The sequence below is a fragment of the Malaya genurostris genome, chromosome 3, assembly GCF_030247185.1.
Source record: "Malaya genurostris strain Urasoe2022 chromosome 3, Malgen_1.1, whole genome shotgun sequence".
NCBI classification, from domain to species: domain Eukaryota; kingdom Metazoa; phylum Arthropoda; class Insecta; order Diptera; family Culicidae; genus Malaya; species Malaya genurostris.
The window spans coordinates 296,121,241-296,136,431 of NC_080572.1; the positions used below are offsets into that span (position 1 = coordinate 296,121,241).

Here is a 15,191-nt window from a genome sequence, read left to right on the forward strand (position 1 = left end):
TTGGTAGGTCCAAGTGTACATCCACAATTGAGAAGAGAGCGTCTCTTGGTAATGAAAAATAATTGTTACGGTTGGCGCTGAATGGCGGTTTTGTATTCTAAATGACGCTAGAATTGCATCTTCATGTATATCAATGATAATGATTACGGCGGCTTCTCATCGGATGTTTGTAGCAGTACAATTCTTATCTAAAACCTAATCTAATTTAAATAGTTTTCCCTAAAAAACCGCAAGAATTTAATGTTTTCATTAACTAATTGTGCAATAAAATTTTACCAATTCCATCATGTTTTGGCGCTCCCTGGATGTTTGCGCCCGAGGCGGTTGCCTCACTCACCTCACCCTCACTACGGCGCTGATCCTCAGTCTGTGCACGATCGGTGTGCTTCAAATTTCAGTCTCTTGTTATTTATTTGTTGCCGTTACCACGGTAACGATTTGCACATACATAATGGTTTAGCAACGTCAAATAAACCAATTTTGAACTATTAGTTAAAAGTATAGCTGTGCCAAAAAATATGTTTGAATCGAGTGTCTTATCATCTTTTGCAACCAGTTTCGAACATAAATGAACTTTGTTATAACAGTATTTGTTTTGAAATAGGTTCGAGGGGCTGGGGTCCACTAGGAGATTGATAGTACCTATTAGCTCTCTCCGGATAGTACCAGCCTAGATGCCATGTGGAATCCGGCGGAAAAAAATGAACCAAGAATAGATCCACTGGGTTCCTGCTTCCATGTCGTAAAAGGCGACAATTGCAGGTGTTTCATTGTCCTTACAGTTATCAGATATTTTCAATGTTTCACTTCTGATTACATTATTTTACTAAATTATCTCTTCATTCAACCTATCAGTTTCCGTCTAGCTTCGGAGAAAAGTTCTATTTGGAATGTTTTCTTCTTCCATGTTATTGATTGTTTTTCAGGATTATAAGTTGAATGATAAAAATCAACTATTTCGCAAATCCGTTCATATTACAAAGTTAATAACAGAGATAACATATATCGGTATATTGAATACATAGTAAAAAACACTTGATATTATTATTTCAAACAAAAAAATTTTATTTTTCTCGGCAGCCGGCTGCCCAGATCAACCAATATACCCAATTAATAATTTTAATAAATAATTATAATAATAAAGCGCAAATAATACAAAATCAAGACGCGCGAGCAATCTGTTGACCTTTATTTGGTGATTTAAAATGATTTTATAACTGTTTAGAATATGTCAATGCAATGAACTTCCTATTTTTTATAAACTTCCCTATTTTTTATAAATGAAATTTCATGATACAAAATAAACGAGTGAATAGGATTTAGAGGAATCCTATTCACTCGTTTATTTTGTATCATGAAATTTCATTTATAAAAAATAGTTTTTATTCTTTACACGATAGTATTGCAATTTTTTTTTCAGTTTCCTCGAATAAGAGCAATATAGGATATTGTTGAAACGTTCACTCGGGAAGTTAGTGAGTTTAGTGGTGCATCCGAGCATCTTGAAACCGGAACATACTGAGTAATACCAATACTGCAATTTTTACTAACAAATATCCTTCTCCCGTGACACTTGTAGAGTGCGAAGTAGCATATACGGCCTCTAGTAACAACAAGTGTACTGATCAATGAATTCTGGAATTACCAGAAGATGTACATTGAAGGATGATTTACCTGTCCCAGGTCTAATCATCTATAAACTCCCTGTACAATTTCAGCTAATCCCGATCAGTAACGGAGTAGCAACCAGGGGTGGTCGCTCAAGCTCAAATCTGAATTATAACTTTCCTTATTGAAATTATTGCACTTTACATCAAAGTAGTAGGACTAGCAATTTTGAGCAACTTTGGTGACGGAGCCATTTTACTACCTTTTAATTTGATCGAGTTAGATTAATTTTTCGGAATAGAAGTAGGGTGCCTCTCAAAAAATAACCTTTTTTGTTCTTACTTTTTTGTGAACAATTTTACGAGAAAAGAGTCTTCCGAAGATCTAAAGAGCTAATTATTGCGCACAATTTTTGCCCCAATAATATTTTCAATATAAGTTTTTTTTTTTATCGGAGAAATAGGTATAAAGCAAGAAGACTAGTGTTTGATGGACAGAGAAGATGTTTGGATGTAAGGTATCGGTCGGGTGACGGCCAGGATGTAGACCATGTTCGATGTACGTTCTACTATGTCTGACTGGCGCTTTAGAGTGACTAAAGCAAGATTCAAAGTGGCGAGATGGTAGCGCGTATGCACGGAATGCATAAGAACGCAGGTTCGAGTCCTGTCTCTGAGCGTATCTTTTTCCAATAAATCATCTTTTCTGTTAGTTTTTCATTCTTTCGGCTTCTCCAATATATGTTTCCGCTCAGTCATTGCAAAAACTGAACCTGATTGCCTTTACGTCAAACCAACTAAAATTAATAAATCGTTTTTAATATAAGCTACCATTCAAAAGTCAGCCTTCTAATACAAATATTAAACAGATGCCAGATCAATAAAGACTAATCTCATACGGTTTCTGAAAGGTAATGAAATAAGGAAAGTTTGAAGAGAAATCTGGGAGGGTGTTCTTTTTTTAACTCATTCAAATTAGTGTTCAAATTGCCTCTCAAATAATCGGAAAATTTATAAACGCGAAAAATTCTTGAACGCTAAAACAGAGCAACATGCTACTTTCAGCAAAACAATGGTTTCTGATCAATGCGTTACTTTCAAGGAAGTTATAGGTGTTACTAAGTGTGTTACATGTGTTACTTTGTTGTAAGTTATAAGCGTTACGAAGCGTTACATGCGTTACTTTTTAGTAAGTTACAGGCTTTAGGAAGCATTCCAAACGTTACTATTTTGTATTTTATAGACGATTCGAAACGTTACGTTATAGACGTTACGCACCAACCACGAAAGCGAACTGAAGTCGGATTGGGGTGAGATGGTATAAAATGCCATTCTCATGGAAATTACATCGAAATAATTTTTACGGTTTACAAACACTCGCTAACTGTCACACTTACATAACGGAGAGACCTTGCGAGAAGATAGAGTTACTGGTTGAAGCTTTTAAAGCTGCCGGCTGAACTTTCGAAACCGAAAGTATTTCCTGTTCTGTTAGGAATGATTGACGAATGATTGGAATGAATTTCGTATTCTAGGTAAAATAATAGTTTTTATTGATTCACTTAATACTTATTACGATCCTAAAGACTACACATATGTTGAGAACGATTTTTTTCTGCAATTTCAATAATATTATAATAACATTCTTAGCGCACAAGTACTTCTAAATTTAGTCTTCTTATCTTTTCAAATTAATGTTGGTTTTTATAGCCAACATCAATTTTCATGTCATGCTAATTTCCTAATTTGTCATGTGTATAAATAACTTCTTTTTTAACTATTGTATATGACATAGCACGCGGGTTTCAGATTATTGATGAAAATGTAGAAAGCACAATATTTGTCACTGTTCGCTTATGATACTAATAATACTGTATAAAAACTATGTAAGTACAAGGAGACGAAATAGTATACTCAATCATAAATTGAAACAATAAAACTCAGCCATTGAGTGAATATATCTGACTCGATAGTACTTAATGTTCCATAATAAAACAACGCCGTCTCTTTTTATTAAAAATTTATTGTATGTAGAAGGATCCTTCAACTTTTCAAAACAGTAAGTACTATTCTGATTCCGGGAATAGATATGAAAGAACATCGATTATTCCAAAGATGAAGCATCTCACCAGAATTTCACCTAATTAATTTTTTTTTATTTGGGAGCAGGGAAAAGTCCGCTGGAGCTGAAATGTATAATCTCACTCTCCAGCAGGCATGAAACCTCTTCATCTGTTTACAAAGTACAGTCGATTTGCGGATTGTCAAAAATCATACGTGAAGCAGACAAAATTCTCGACACGTGGGCGCCAAGATCTTCCAAATCCGTCTACCAGGAGCGCCACAATATGAGCAAAACTTTGTTCCAATTCTAAATGAAGCAAGCTTTACATCAACGAATTACCATAATCAAACATATGTAATACTTGTAAACATAATATGAAGTAAGTCTCAAGTCCCAAAGTCGATATTATAAAAAAAAAATTGTTTTTTTTTCTGAGATTAAACAAGATCTGGACATTTCATGCACAGTTATAAGATATTTGGCTTCAAAACAGTTTTTTTCTTAATATTTGAGGTTTTTCTCTACGCAGATTTCCGATAATTAATTTTAAAAATTAGTGCGAATAGATTGAATCATCAGAAAAGGACATAGATGATTACTTATCTCAATATTATATTTTCCGTAATTTATTCACATTTTATCATTCTTATTGTCTTATCTGTACTACTTAACTTACGTACTTTTCATTCAATATTTTCTTTTCGTTTAATTTGGGATCAATAATTTCGGGTCAGAAAACCTATATGCGGGGTAGGGAATTGAAGTCAGGTGGGCTGCCGGAATCCCGAGCGGAGTATGGAGTCAAATAGAAAACTCATTTTGATGTTCGCATTTATCGATTCTTCAATTTGCTGTTGTTCTGGTCGTTTTATGTGGCAAAAAATCAAAATCGAGAGCAAAAAAATATTCCGATGATATCAAACAGAAAACTTTTTTTTGCTAATAGCAAATGCAAACTGAAATCTAAATAAGGTATAGATTTTCTCATGGTGATAGCAAAACTTGTTCTTAGTTTGTGTCATTGATTAGCTTTAAAAAACAAACAAACAAGTCGCGAGCATAAGCCAAAAATAGATTAGGCAGAAGTTTCGGGATAGTATACCTTTAGGCGATACTACTTGCAACAATTAAAAAAGCGCTTTAGAGAGACTGGGTTTCGAACCTAAGGTGATATGGATTCCGAACTTATTGCGAATGCTATGGACTGTGACGTTAAGTTACAAGTATATGGAGAATTTTTTTCGATCGTATGACAAGCAGTGTTGATTCACAAAGCGATATCGACACAAATTGTAAGGATTATCAAGGAATAACCTGATGTCGAAGCATTTTTGTTAAACGCAACATAGGACGAAGAGAAAAATTGTTCCATTAAAATTTACTTTTGCATTATTGTATCGCCTAATGAAATTAGTCCTATTTTGAAGCGTTTATTAAGTTGTTGCTTTTGAATAATCATTTTTAGAGTTTCATAGAATTATTGCTTCGCAAGTTTTTTCCAAAAGTAACGGAAAAAAAATAACATAATGTAAAAATGAAAAAAATGATGAGCTGAAATCAAATTAAGATTCCAATGTGATGTTGCTATCATAATTTCATTTCGATTTGCTCTCGTTTTGATGTTTGACTTTACTCGGGCAGGCATCGACTAATCATGATCCAATACGCTATATCCTCTACATTTACACTTTACTAACATTATTCTTTATTCATTACTTCAATCTCGTTATCTCGTATCCGATAATGTCCTCATTTCGATAAATACAGTGTTTAGATTAACTAATATTTAAGGAAACTAACAGTAATATGTTTTATTAAATACTAACCGTTGTGACTGTATTCGTAATGTATTAGGTTTGAAATAGCATGAAATTTCTTATAAAATAAACGTATTTATGGAAAAAAAGGCCTTCATTGTATAGTACAGGGTCCGGCACTCGAAGTGTAACCAATTAAAAAGGCCATAAATTCAGTTTGGAAAATTACTTTTACTTAATTCAAAGTACAAAATGTGTAAAAATAATACAAAATTCAGAATCAATTCACTTTTGCTCGATATGACACCCTTTTGCCTTGACTATGGCCTTGAGACGGTCAAAAAACAAATCGCAAGCTGCCCGAATGTGACTTGCAGGTATTTTGGCCCACTCGCGGACAATAACTTTTTTCAGCGCCTCGAGACTGGTGTATCTTTTAGTTCGGACTTTGCTCTCCAAAATGGCCCAAAGAGAATAATCCATTGGATTCGCATCTGGTGAATTCGAGAGCCATTGTGTGGACGTGATGAAGTTCGGAACGTTGTTTTTCAGCCATTCTTGGTTCACTCGAGCTTTGTGAGACGGTGCCGAGTCCTGCTGAAACGTCCATGGTCTGCCACCGAAATGTTTGTCTGCCCACGGCTTCAAAGCAACCTCCAGAATACTTTCCCGATAATATGTCGCATTTACCTTGACGACAGGCTCGATGAAAACGATTGGAGAGCGCCAGGCGCGTATACAGGGGGGGGGGGGGGGGGGGGGGTTAGGGGTTCAAACCCCCCCCGAAACAAAAAATTATAACCCATGGGAAACATTGTGATATAAATTGTACATGTGTTGATTTATCACCATGTTCTAAAACCCCCCCCCCCCCCCCCCCCCCCCCCCCCCCCGAAAATTTTCTCTGGCTACGCGCCTGGAGAGCGCCCATCTGCGGTTACAGCGGCCCAAACCATTATCTGTTGCGGGTGCTGCCTCCTGGTGGCCAATCGATGACTCAAATTCTCGTATGAACGGTCGGTCAAGTAAACCCTATCGTTTTGAGAGTTTACGAATTGCTCAATTGGAAAAATTTTCTCGTCAGAAAATACAATGTTCGGAAATTGACCGCTTTCGGCCAAACGAAGCAACTCCTTCGCTCTCTCGAATCAAGATTTTTTTTTCGCGTTCACTTTTGGCAAAATGCTTTCTTGCGCTTGTAAACAATACAACTCCGAACTGTCATTTAGCAAATTTCTAGAGAGCTGATGCCCGTGCGTCAGCTGCGCGAGCGGTCTGAAGTTGGTTACACTTCGAGTGCCGGACCCTGTAATCTAATAATCGCTCTACACTTACTTTGGTGCTTAATTTTGTTTAATTTTTACTATTTTCTATTTTACTACTTTGGTTTTAATTCTTGTTAACCATTACTTTTACTCCTAACTTCTATATTTCATCTCTTGGGCTTTCATAACACTTCACTCTACGCATGGGGCATTTTACATCCCTTTTCTTTCTTGAACACTACACATTTGAATCTAATTATCTGTTTCTAGTTTTCGTTTGTGTTCACGATCTCTTGCATGAGCTCTCCAAGATTTTCTTTTAACTCTTAATATTTTACCATATTTGGCTTTTTGATTTGCCTAGTAATTTGAAGTTACTCGTTCTCGTTCTATTCTATTCTGTTCATTCAACAATTACAGTCATTATATTTCTTAACGTTCCGCTGTTCAATGTAATCAGTAATTGAAAACACAATATGGAATTTTGACAAAAAAAACCTAATTTTTCATGCAATTTTCGTTGAAACGACTTTATATGTTTCAAAAAAATTTTGTCTTGCTTAGAAAGTGAAATCTTTTACTTATTTCGAGTCGAAGACGAAACTTGAATGAAAAATAAATCTATTATGTGCTCTTTAAGGTAATCTTGTACGTTTCTGCTTTTCCTTTCGTTGGGCTGAGCAATGTCCCTGTCTGTCTGTATGTGTGTGTGTGTGTGTGTGTGTGTGTGTGTGTGTGTGTGTGTGTGTGTGTGTGTGTGTGTGTGTGTGTGTGTGTGTGTGTGTGTGTGTGTGTGTGTGTGTGTGTGTGTGTGTGTGTGTGTGTGTGTGTGTGTGTGTGTGTGTGTGTGTGTGTGTGTGTGTGTGTGTGTGTGTGTGTGTGTGTGTGTGTGTGTGTGTGTGTGTGTGTGTGTGTGTGTGTGTGTGTGTGTGTGTGTGTGTGTGTGTGTGTGTGTGTGTGTGTGTATAAAAGTGTGTGTCAAATTAGCTTACTCACATTTCTCTGAAATGATTGAAAACGGTTCGCAAACTTGAGTTCAAATGAATGGTCTTATCCGACTTCCGACTGGTCCCAGAATTGAGCTCAAAAACTATTCCAATTTCGAGATCATGTTGGTATCTGGCTATATGAACCGACTTTGGCTGTACTGGTCTCCGTATTCGAAGCAATCTGGAATCATCAAGTGTCATCTTGTTGCAGGCACCCTCGAGACTCAAATGAGCTCGAGAGCTTTCCAGTATTAGAATTTCTAAAATTACTCGCAACAATGTTGCTTTAATGAATTCTTCCTTCGTTTTGATGCGATACACTTGTTGCGTTTTTTGCGATAACAGCCAATAAGCCACTTATCAACATTCACTTTGAAGAGGAATTCCGAAAGAATCGGTACTCTCTAATGCCGTTTTCGTTTATTGATCAGAACAGCCCTTAAGCTGACCCAGAGTCGTCCAAACAATTTGATATGTTTGTTTTAGCAACCTGAGGTCGCTCTAGATCGGACTCCAATTGCGTAGTTTCACTCTGAAAATTTTCTCGGGTCGCACCACGCATCCATGCGAGTTTGTTTATTCCTTCTTTGTTTTATGAGTTGTTGTTTAGAGCGCGTATCACGTGTTCGTTTCACGCGGAGTCAGAGTCGTCCGCGTGTAGGTTCAAAAACGAAAACGGTATAAGAGTATGTCATAACAGTAAACGGCAGGAAAAAGTTTTCTCTTTCGTCTGGTGTGAAAATTAACACTCATAATTTTTTCATACCTCACCTGTAATTTCCTGTAATTTGGCTTATTGGCCGTTATCACAAAAAAAAAAACGTATGACTTTTATCGCACCGTGCTCACTCTGACAGGTTTACTTTGATCAAATGTAACTAGCTTCGGGTGGCGCTTGCACTATGACAGCAACCTTATGTCGTTTTCGCTTGATGTCAAACCTAACTCAGTTTCCATCCTAACTACTGTAAAACCGCTTGTTTGAAGCTAGTTTCGAACATAGTTTCAACGCTTTTGAACTGAAAATCGAGTCAGTTTCGAACCTGGTTTTTATGGTTTGTTCAGAACCACGTTACCAAGTGCGAAACCAACAGTTCCGTTAAAAGTGTTTGTTTGATGAAACTGATGATACCTCAGATTTCTCAAGCAAAAACTACACTAGACAACCTATATCGCAGCAACCGAAGCCAGTTTCCAGCAATTACCTGATTATTTTAGCTTTCCTGTTCATTCCTGACTTTCGAATCATTTTGCGGTAATTTTACCTTCTTCAATGTCAGTCAAGTTGAATTATAGAAGCATACAATTTCACTCAACAATACGGCGACCACTTCAAGTTCAAGTTGTTGACTTCCAGTAAAGGGTGAACAGGAAATTATAACTTCACTTACAACTGGCTGTAGATTTTTTCACACTGTACGCAAATCAACACAACTATGCACAGTTCCTCTTTGAAATGTATTATATACTTTTTATGAGCGCTGAGAGTTGTGTGGTTTATAGCAGCAACGTTGGACGGTAAATCGAGCGGAGACGTGTTGAAACATGTTGTTCATTCGCATGAAAAATCCGTTGCTGCTAGGATGTTTCAAAACGCAGAAATGTTGATCAAATACAGTGGCCGTGTGACGGATGACGAAACCTGCATTTGACCTCCAACAAATACCAGGACAGAAGTTTTTCACTGAAAAAGATTAAATCAAATTCAAAATGAAAAATCGTTTGGTAGGCTATCTGCACCTGTGGAAAGCAAAATGAGTATTTTGTCACATTAGGCATCATCATTGAAGTAATATGAAAGTTATGCGAACTCGGAAAAAAGTAATGTCGTTTTCACTTGAGAAAACTGAAACTGAAATACTTTTCACGAAATTGTGTTGGGCTCGCACTTAGCAATGGGGGTTTGAGCAAACCTGATATAAAAATCAGGTCCGAAGCTGCTCAATTTTCAGTTCAACAACGTTGAAACTAGCTTCAAACAAACGGTTTGACAGGAGTTAGGGTGGAAACTGGGTTAGGTTTGGCATCAAGCAAAAATAACATAACTGTCATTTGTCGCACGACGATCCAAATCTAGTTTTCAATATAAGTAAGAAATTTAACTGATGCTTCCAAAAGTGATCTTCGAGTAGCATTGAGCCTTGTTTTTCTGAGGCAAACATACTCGATTCCATAATTACAGAGTGATGAGAATTTAAACTTCCAAACGTTAAAACTATTCGTGAATTAAAAAAAAATCCTTATCCACCTAGTGGTGTGATAATGCCTTTCTCTTTCTTCAAAACAGTTTCATAAAAACCAATTTTTTTTCGATTTCGGAAATTTCATGGTGCTTTTTCAAGATCGAAAATTTTAAAACTTCAACCGCTTTGCAACACCCCTTACCCATGTCCGAATTAGCTCAATTTTTGCATGAGGACTTTTTTCTAGGTGCTTAAACTTTTAAACAATAGCGCTTTACGAAATTAAAGGTGATCCCAAAATATGGGCACCCTTATATACATTAGAGCGGTAAAAAACAAAGTGTTTTGTCGGTTACGTCACTTATACAATCATATCTCCGGAACCAAAAGTCACAGCCATTTGATCTTTGAACTTGATCAATGGCCTAGCAGTAGCTTTCGAACGAGCATAAGTTCGATAAAATCGGTTCAGCCATCTCTGAGAAAAATGAGAAAATAATATGAACTTGTAATTTTTACTCTAATCACACTGTAATTCCGGAACCGGAAGTCGGATCAAAATGAAATTCTGGAACTTTGTATAAGACAATTATACCTTTCATTTGAATATAAGTTTGTTCGGTTCAGTTTTCAGTCTCTGAAAAAAGTTAGTGCACTTATTCTAATTTTTTTAGTACATATCATCCTGTAATTCTGAAATCGGAAGTCGGCTTCAAATAAAATTCAGAATTTCGATTTTCAGATAAAACACAAAATTGGATTTAAATGAAAGTTTATTGCAAGATGGTTTTTCCAGCAAAAACTTCATGATCGTATCAGAATCTAATGAAACTCAATTTGTTAGGAGGTTTTGTTTGATTCAGAAATTTATCCCCATTTTAGTTTTCACGAGTTTTAACATATTTAATGTTGTTGCGCTAAAAAAACCACAAGGGACATACATCAAAAAGAAACTACAAGTCCTATGGGGTAGTTCGAACTTTTGATTTTGTCAGGCATGTATAGCAGCTTTTTTTTTGTGGTCCATAATTACCCAAGTAGCACACGTTATTACACTTCAATGACAGTAACTTATATGACACAAATTCATGGAACAAGTTGAAGACTTTGCAACGTGCATTATAACTGCTATGTAACCTGAAAAGCGTAAGAGGCGGAGCTTGTGCAACTTACGAAGGGTTGCCAAACAACTTCTCAGTAAAGAATATTTGAAGAATTTGATTCAGCGCGCACATCAGTCACAATGAAACAGAAACTATAAGTTTGTGTCAAGTTAAAGTTTGTTGATGTTTTTCCCATTCAACATTTACGACCAAAAATTGACATCCGATAATGAGAGTTAAAATATAGAATTCAATCTTCTTTAAACTCACTATATCTACTCAAAATCTAAGTGCTATTCGATTTTTATGGTGAAGTTGATCATTGTACTTATTGAAAACGTGCGCGCCTTCGATATTTTGGGTTTCAGAACATCGACATACTAAATAATATTCATATTTTTATGCCCGCCATAATAAATTTACAGCTAAAAAGTCGAAATGTGTTCAGTTAGAACTTGTTTGTGATTAATATTAGTTTTTCATATACCAAAGTTAAAACAGTTGACAAAACGCAGTAATTAAAAATTGCACTTATTTTAAAATTTAATGAATATTTCATTCCCTGGTCATAATGGTAGCCAGTGTAGAAATATTCTCCCTGGTACTGCGAATGTACTTCCCAAAACGAAACAAGTTTGCTTCACACATGTACCGGTAAAATATTTGCGTTTAAGCGCAGATTTAACTTAGGAATATTCTACTTATTCTACTTATTGATTTAATATTATTGTCCGGGATAGTGTACGGAAGCTTTCAATCGACACTGTAATTGTATTTCTTTGTTGCATCATAACGAATACGGTAACCGATATGAAATCATTACTTAACTTTGTCTTATAGTGTGTCACTTTTTCATTGTCGCATTTTGTTACGGTGACCAGTTGACGACTAAAAACAATCAATGCGAGCACGTTGTAAGAGTTAGATTTCCGAAAAGTTACGTTGGAACTTATTGTAACTTAGTATGATGAGATGTCAATTCGTTACATCATTTTGACTCCATTGTCACCATCATAATACGATTTGTTTCGTCGTGTTTGTCATGCGACCATTATGCAGCATCTGTTTTGTTTTTATTTTTTATGAACAAGTTACATGTGCTACTTGGGTAACTATTAACATATTTGTATCTAATAAATTTTTCGTAACCCATTCTTTGGGAACTTCGACTGCCCTGAAAAGGACCGTTAAGTTTGTCGGTGTTGGTGAAGACAGTTGTTGATTACGATCTTCCAGCACACTCCCAAGTAGCAAACATTGTTATTGTGTTATATTTACAAACTTTCATCGGAACGTTTGTGCGATTGGGAAAGGGAGCTTTGCTTGTATGATGTGCAATCAATTCCTTGTTTGATATGTTTCACAGAAGTTATATTTGTTAAACGAAACTCGGGTATGAAACTGCTCAAATGAACAAATTGTACAGTAAGTGCCGTTCTGTAGTAATTGTAAAACATGTTAGAATTGATACTTGAACACGATATACACGAAACTGTCGTCTCTGTTGGAGCGAGCCATGATAGTAACTTGGAAAACAGAGATGCGCAGAAATATTTCCAAGTAGCAGGTGTAGATGCTTTAAAACTTGACCGCCGTTTGGAGGCTTAATTTTTCGTGCTTTTAGTTCGCATCTCTGTATCGAAAACAAAGACCTAGTCCTAGTTCACCAGAAGTTCAAATGTAACGCGGTTAAAACGCACAGAACTGAAATAGTGCCCGTGGAAATCCCACTAAGCGATCCACTGGATCGCGTAGTTGTGCGGAAGTTGGCAAAGTGTTTCTCCTGCACCAGTTTTGAAACAAACACTAATTCTCTATCATTGCAATGTAGTTTTTTAGTTTCGATCAAATTGATTAGCCTTTCGTTATTCTCGGAATATTTTGGCTCATTTGTTGCATACCTTTGCATGCCATCAAGGCAAAGTAACTTCAGATTGCTCAGGTGAGAGACGCAAGACACGGGAAGCACACGCAGATGAGTGTTGGATAGTTTCAGTATCCGTAGCTGCCCGTTCCGATCAAACGCACCGGGATGAATGGTTGTGATGGGGTTGTGTGAGACATCGATTTCCAGCAGGGATGGCATTGCACTGAAGCTTAACTGGTTGATATGATCGATGGCACAGTTGGAAGCCTGGAAGACAGTGGCGACCTGTTGAACGAGAAACGAAGCCTCCTTGGAGAACAACAATTTGGAGTTGTGGTTGAAATTGAGGGTTGAAACGTTTTTGTGGGATTCAAAAAGTTGAACACTCAACTGCCGAAGATGATTGTGATCCAATTCAATGGTAGTTAGCTGTGGATTCGCGGCAAACATGTCGAAAGCGGGTAGTTTCTTCAGATGATTGTGCCGCAGAAAAAGTTTCCTCAGTTGCGGCAGATGCTCGAACGTATCCTCGTAAATTGCGCCTATTCCGCAATGTGTGCAGGAGTACACTTCCAGTGATTCACTGTACAGCACTGGATAGTTCCTGTGGAATGTAAAATTAAAGTTGTCGTTCATCAACAAAGTTTTTAGACTACTGCAGTTATTGTAAGCCATTGGGTGTATGAACACTACATTGCGATTAGAAACATCGACCAGATTGTTGCACTGCGGTAAATCTTTGTCGTATAGATAATTTCCTAGCTTGTTTGTCCTCGGAAGAAAATGCTCGAAGTGATACAATTCATTCGGTCCGGCGGCACAGTTGTTGCGAAGTTCTAAGGCTTTGTATAGATCAATAAAAACACTGGTATTTTCCTTTGCTTGAAGCAAGTTCTGATCCAAACAGAGCACCTTCAGCATCAGTGACTTTTTCAATATCTCGACAGGGAAAGTTGTTAGATCATTGTAGTCCAAGTAAAGCGTATTCAACCATTTGTTCGATATGTATGATCGAGGATCAACGCTCTTTATGGAATTTTTCTGAAGCATAAGAATCTTTAGTTTAGGTAGATACTTGAAACTTTCCTCATCTAGTTGCGTTAGATTACAACCAATGCAGTATAACTCTTCCAGAGTTTCACTAGCAAAACTCAATCGCTGCAGTGGGTTGTTATTCAAATTAAGGTACGACAGTCTTTTGTTTCTACTGAAGCAATTTCTTGGGATCATTTGAATATAGTTATTTTCCAAGATCACCTTCCTCATGTTGACCATCTGTTCGAACCATCGATTTTGAATGATGGAAATTTTACACTGAACACAAATTATATACTCGAAACTTTTGGTATCAACTGACAATTGGTTCAGATGAAATCCTTCATTTCCACTGGCATCTAGCTGTAAAAGATGATCCATGGCTTCCAGTCTATGCTGTCCGTTGAATTGTTCTATTTTATTGTAAGCCACTACCAAAAATTGAATCCGATTGTGGATGAACGCATCTGCCGGGATCGATTTGATGTAGTTCCCTCTCAAATTGACCAGCTTTAGCTCCGGAAGGCCTGCGAACGTTTGCGAATGGATCGTGGTAATGCCGCAGTTTTCGCAACGATACGATCGCAGTCGGTCGTGGAAGAGAAACGATGATCCGTTCGATGGGAAATCAAATTCGGGGTTCTCACTCATATCGATGGATGAAATGCGATTGTAATCGGAAAAGTGATGCGGATTTAGGCTCGTGATGTTGCATCCTCTCATGTCAATTGGATTGATGAATCTTTGCCAACAATTTGCTTCGATAATGCGGGTGTCTACCGTCCTTAGGCTGTAGGTGAAAATACAACGTAAAAAAGCTGAACAGCACAAACTGTTTTAGCCTACACTAACACCGGATAAGAGATTATTAATACGAAAGACACACCAAGCATTGTATCCGTTTGCTCAGTCACTTCATTCGCTTCACGTATCAGACTGACATGCGGAGAATGGCCCTCGATAGTATATACTCAAACTCAAACTCTTGGAAAATAACTACTATTTATCAATCGATAAGCTTACTGTCAAAGTTCTATAAATAGGTACAGCTTAATTTATAGCATGTCAGTGAAACTCGATTACAAAAATCCATTCCGAGAAGGAACGCTCCCAGAATAAAACTGTGGGTAATATAATGATAATTGGATAAGTACATATCTTGGTATCTACTGTCATAACATTATGCATAAACGACGTAGATTCTCTGGAAATCAGTAAACCAGTGCAGAATTATTTTTTATCAGCTTAGCCAAATCTCGTACTAATTGTCATTATTTCAGTCATTATTAATTATTAATGAGTTTTATCAGTGAGAACTTT

General features: G+C 36.8%; 1 protein-coding gene across 3 annotated transcripts; it reads right to left on the bottom strand.

Annotated features, from left to right (window-relative positions):
• Positions 1 to 7,594: 7,594 nt before the first annotated feature.
• On the bottom strand, positions 7,595 to 14,798 carry LOC131436887 (leucine-rich repeats and immunoglobulin-like domains protein sma-10). 3 transcript variants are annotated; one of them, XM_058605858.1, is made up of 3 exons: positions 14,718 to 14,794; positions 12,871 to 14,661; positions 7,595 to 9,367 (listed from the first exon to the last, which is right to left on the bottom strand). In XM_058605858.1, exons 1-3 carry the CDS (start codon positions 14,762 to 14,764, stop codon positions 9,292 to 9,294), a joined length of 1,914 nt encoding a protein of 637 aa, XP_058461841.1. In that variant the 5' UTR covers positions 14,765 to 14,794; the 3' UTR covers positions 7,595 to 9,291. The 3 variants fall into 3 exon arrangements, with proteins under 3 accessions (XP_058461841.1, XP_058461840.1, XP_058461838.1); XM_058605857.1 differs by having other exon boundaries at positions 7,595 to 14,661; positions 14,724 to 14,798; XM_058605855.1 differs by having other exon boundaries at positions 7,595 to 14,661.
• Between the last annotated feature and the right edge of the window lie 393 nt (positions 14,799 to 15,191).

What these genes read in the sequence shown, in the direction of transcription:
- LOC131436887 (XM_058605855.1), bottom strand. Translation starts at nt 14,764, where the DNA reads ATGCTTGGTGTGTCTTTCGTATTAATAATCTCTTATCCGGTGTTAGT. An exon ending in ATCTCTTATCCGGTGTTAGT is followed by an intron (nt 14,662 to 14,717) that starts GTAGGCTAAAAC and finishes TTTCACCTACAG; the next exon opens with CCTAAGGACGGTAGACACCC.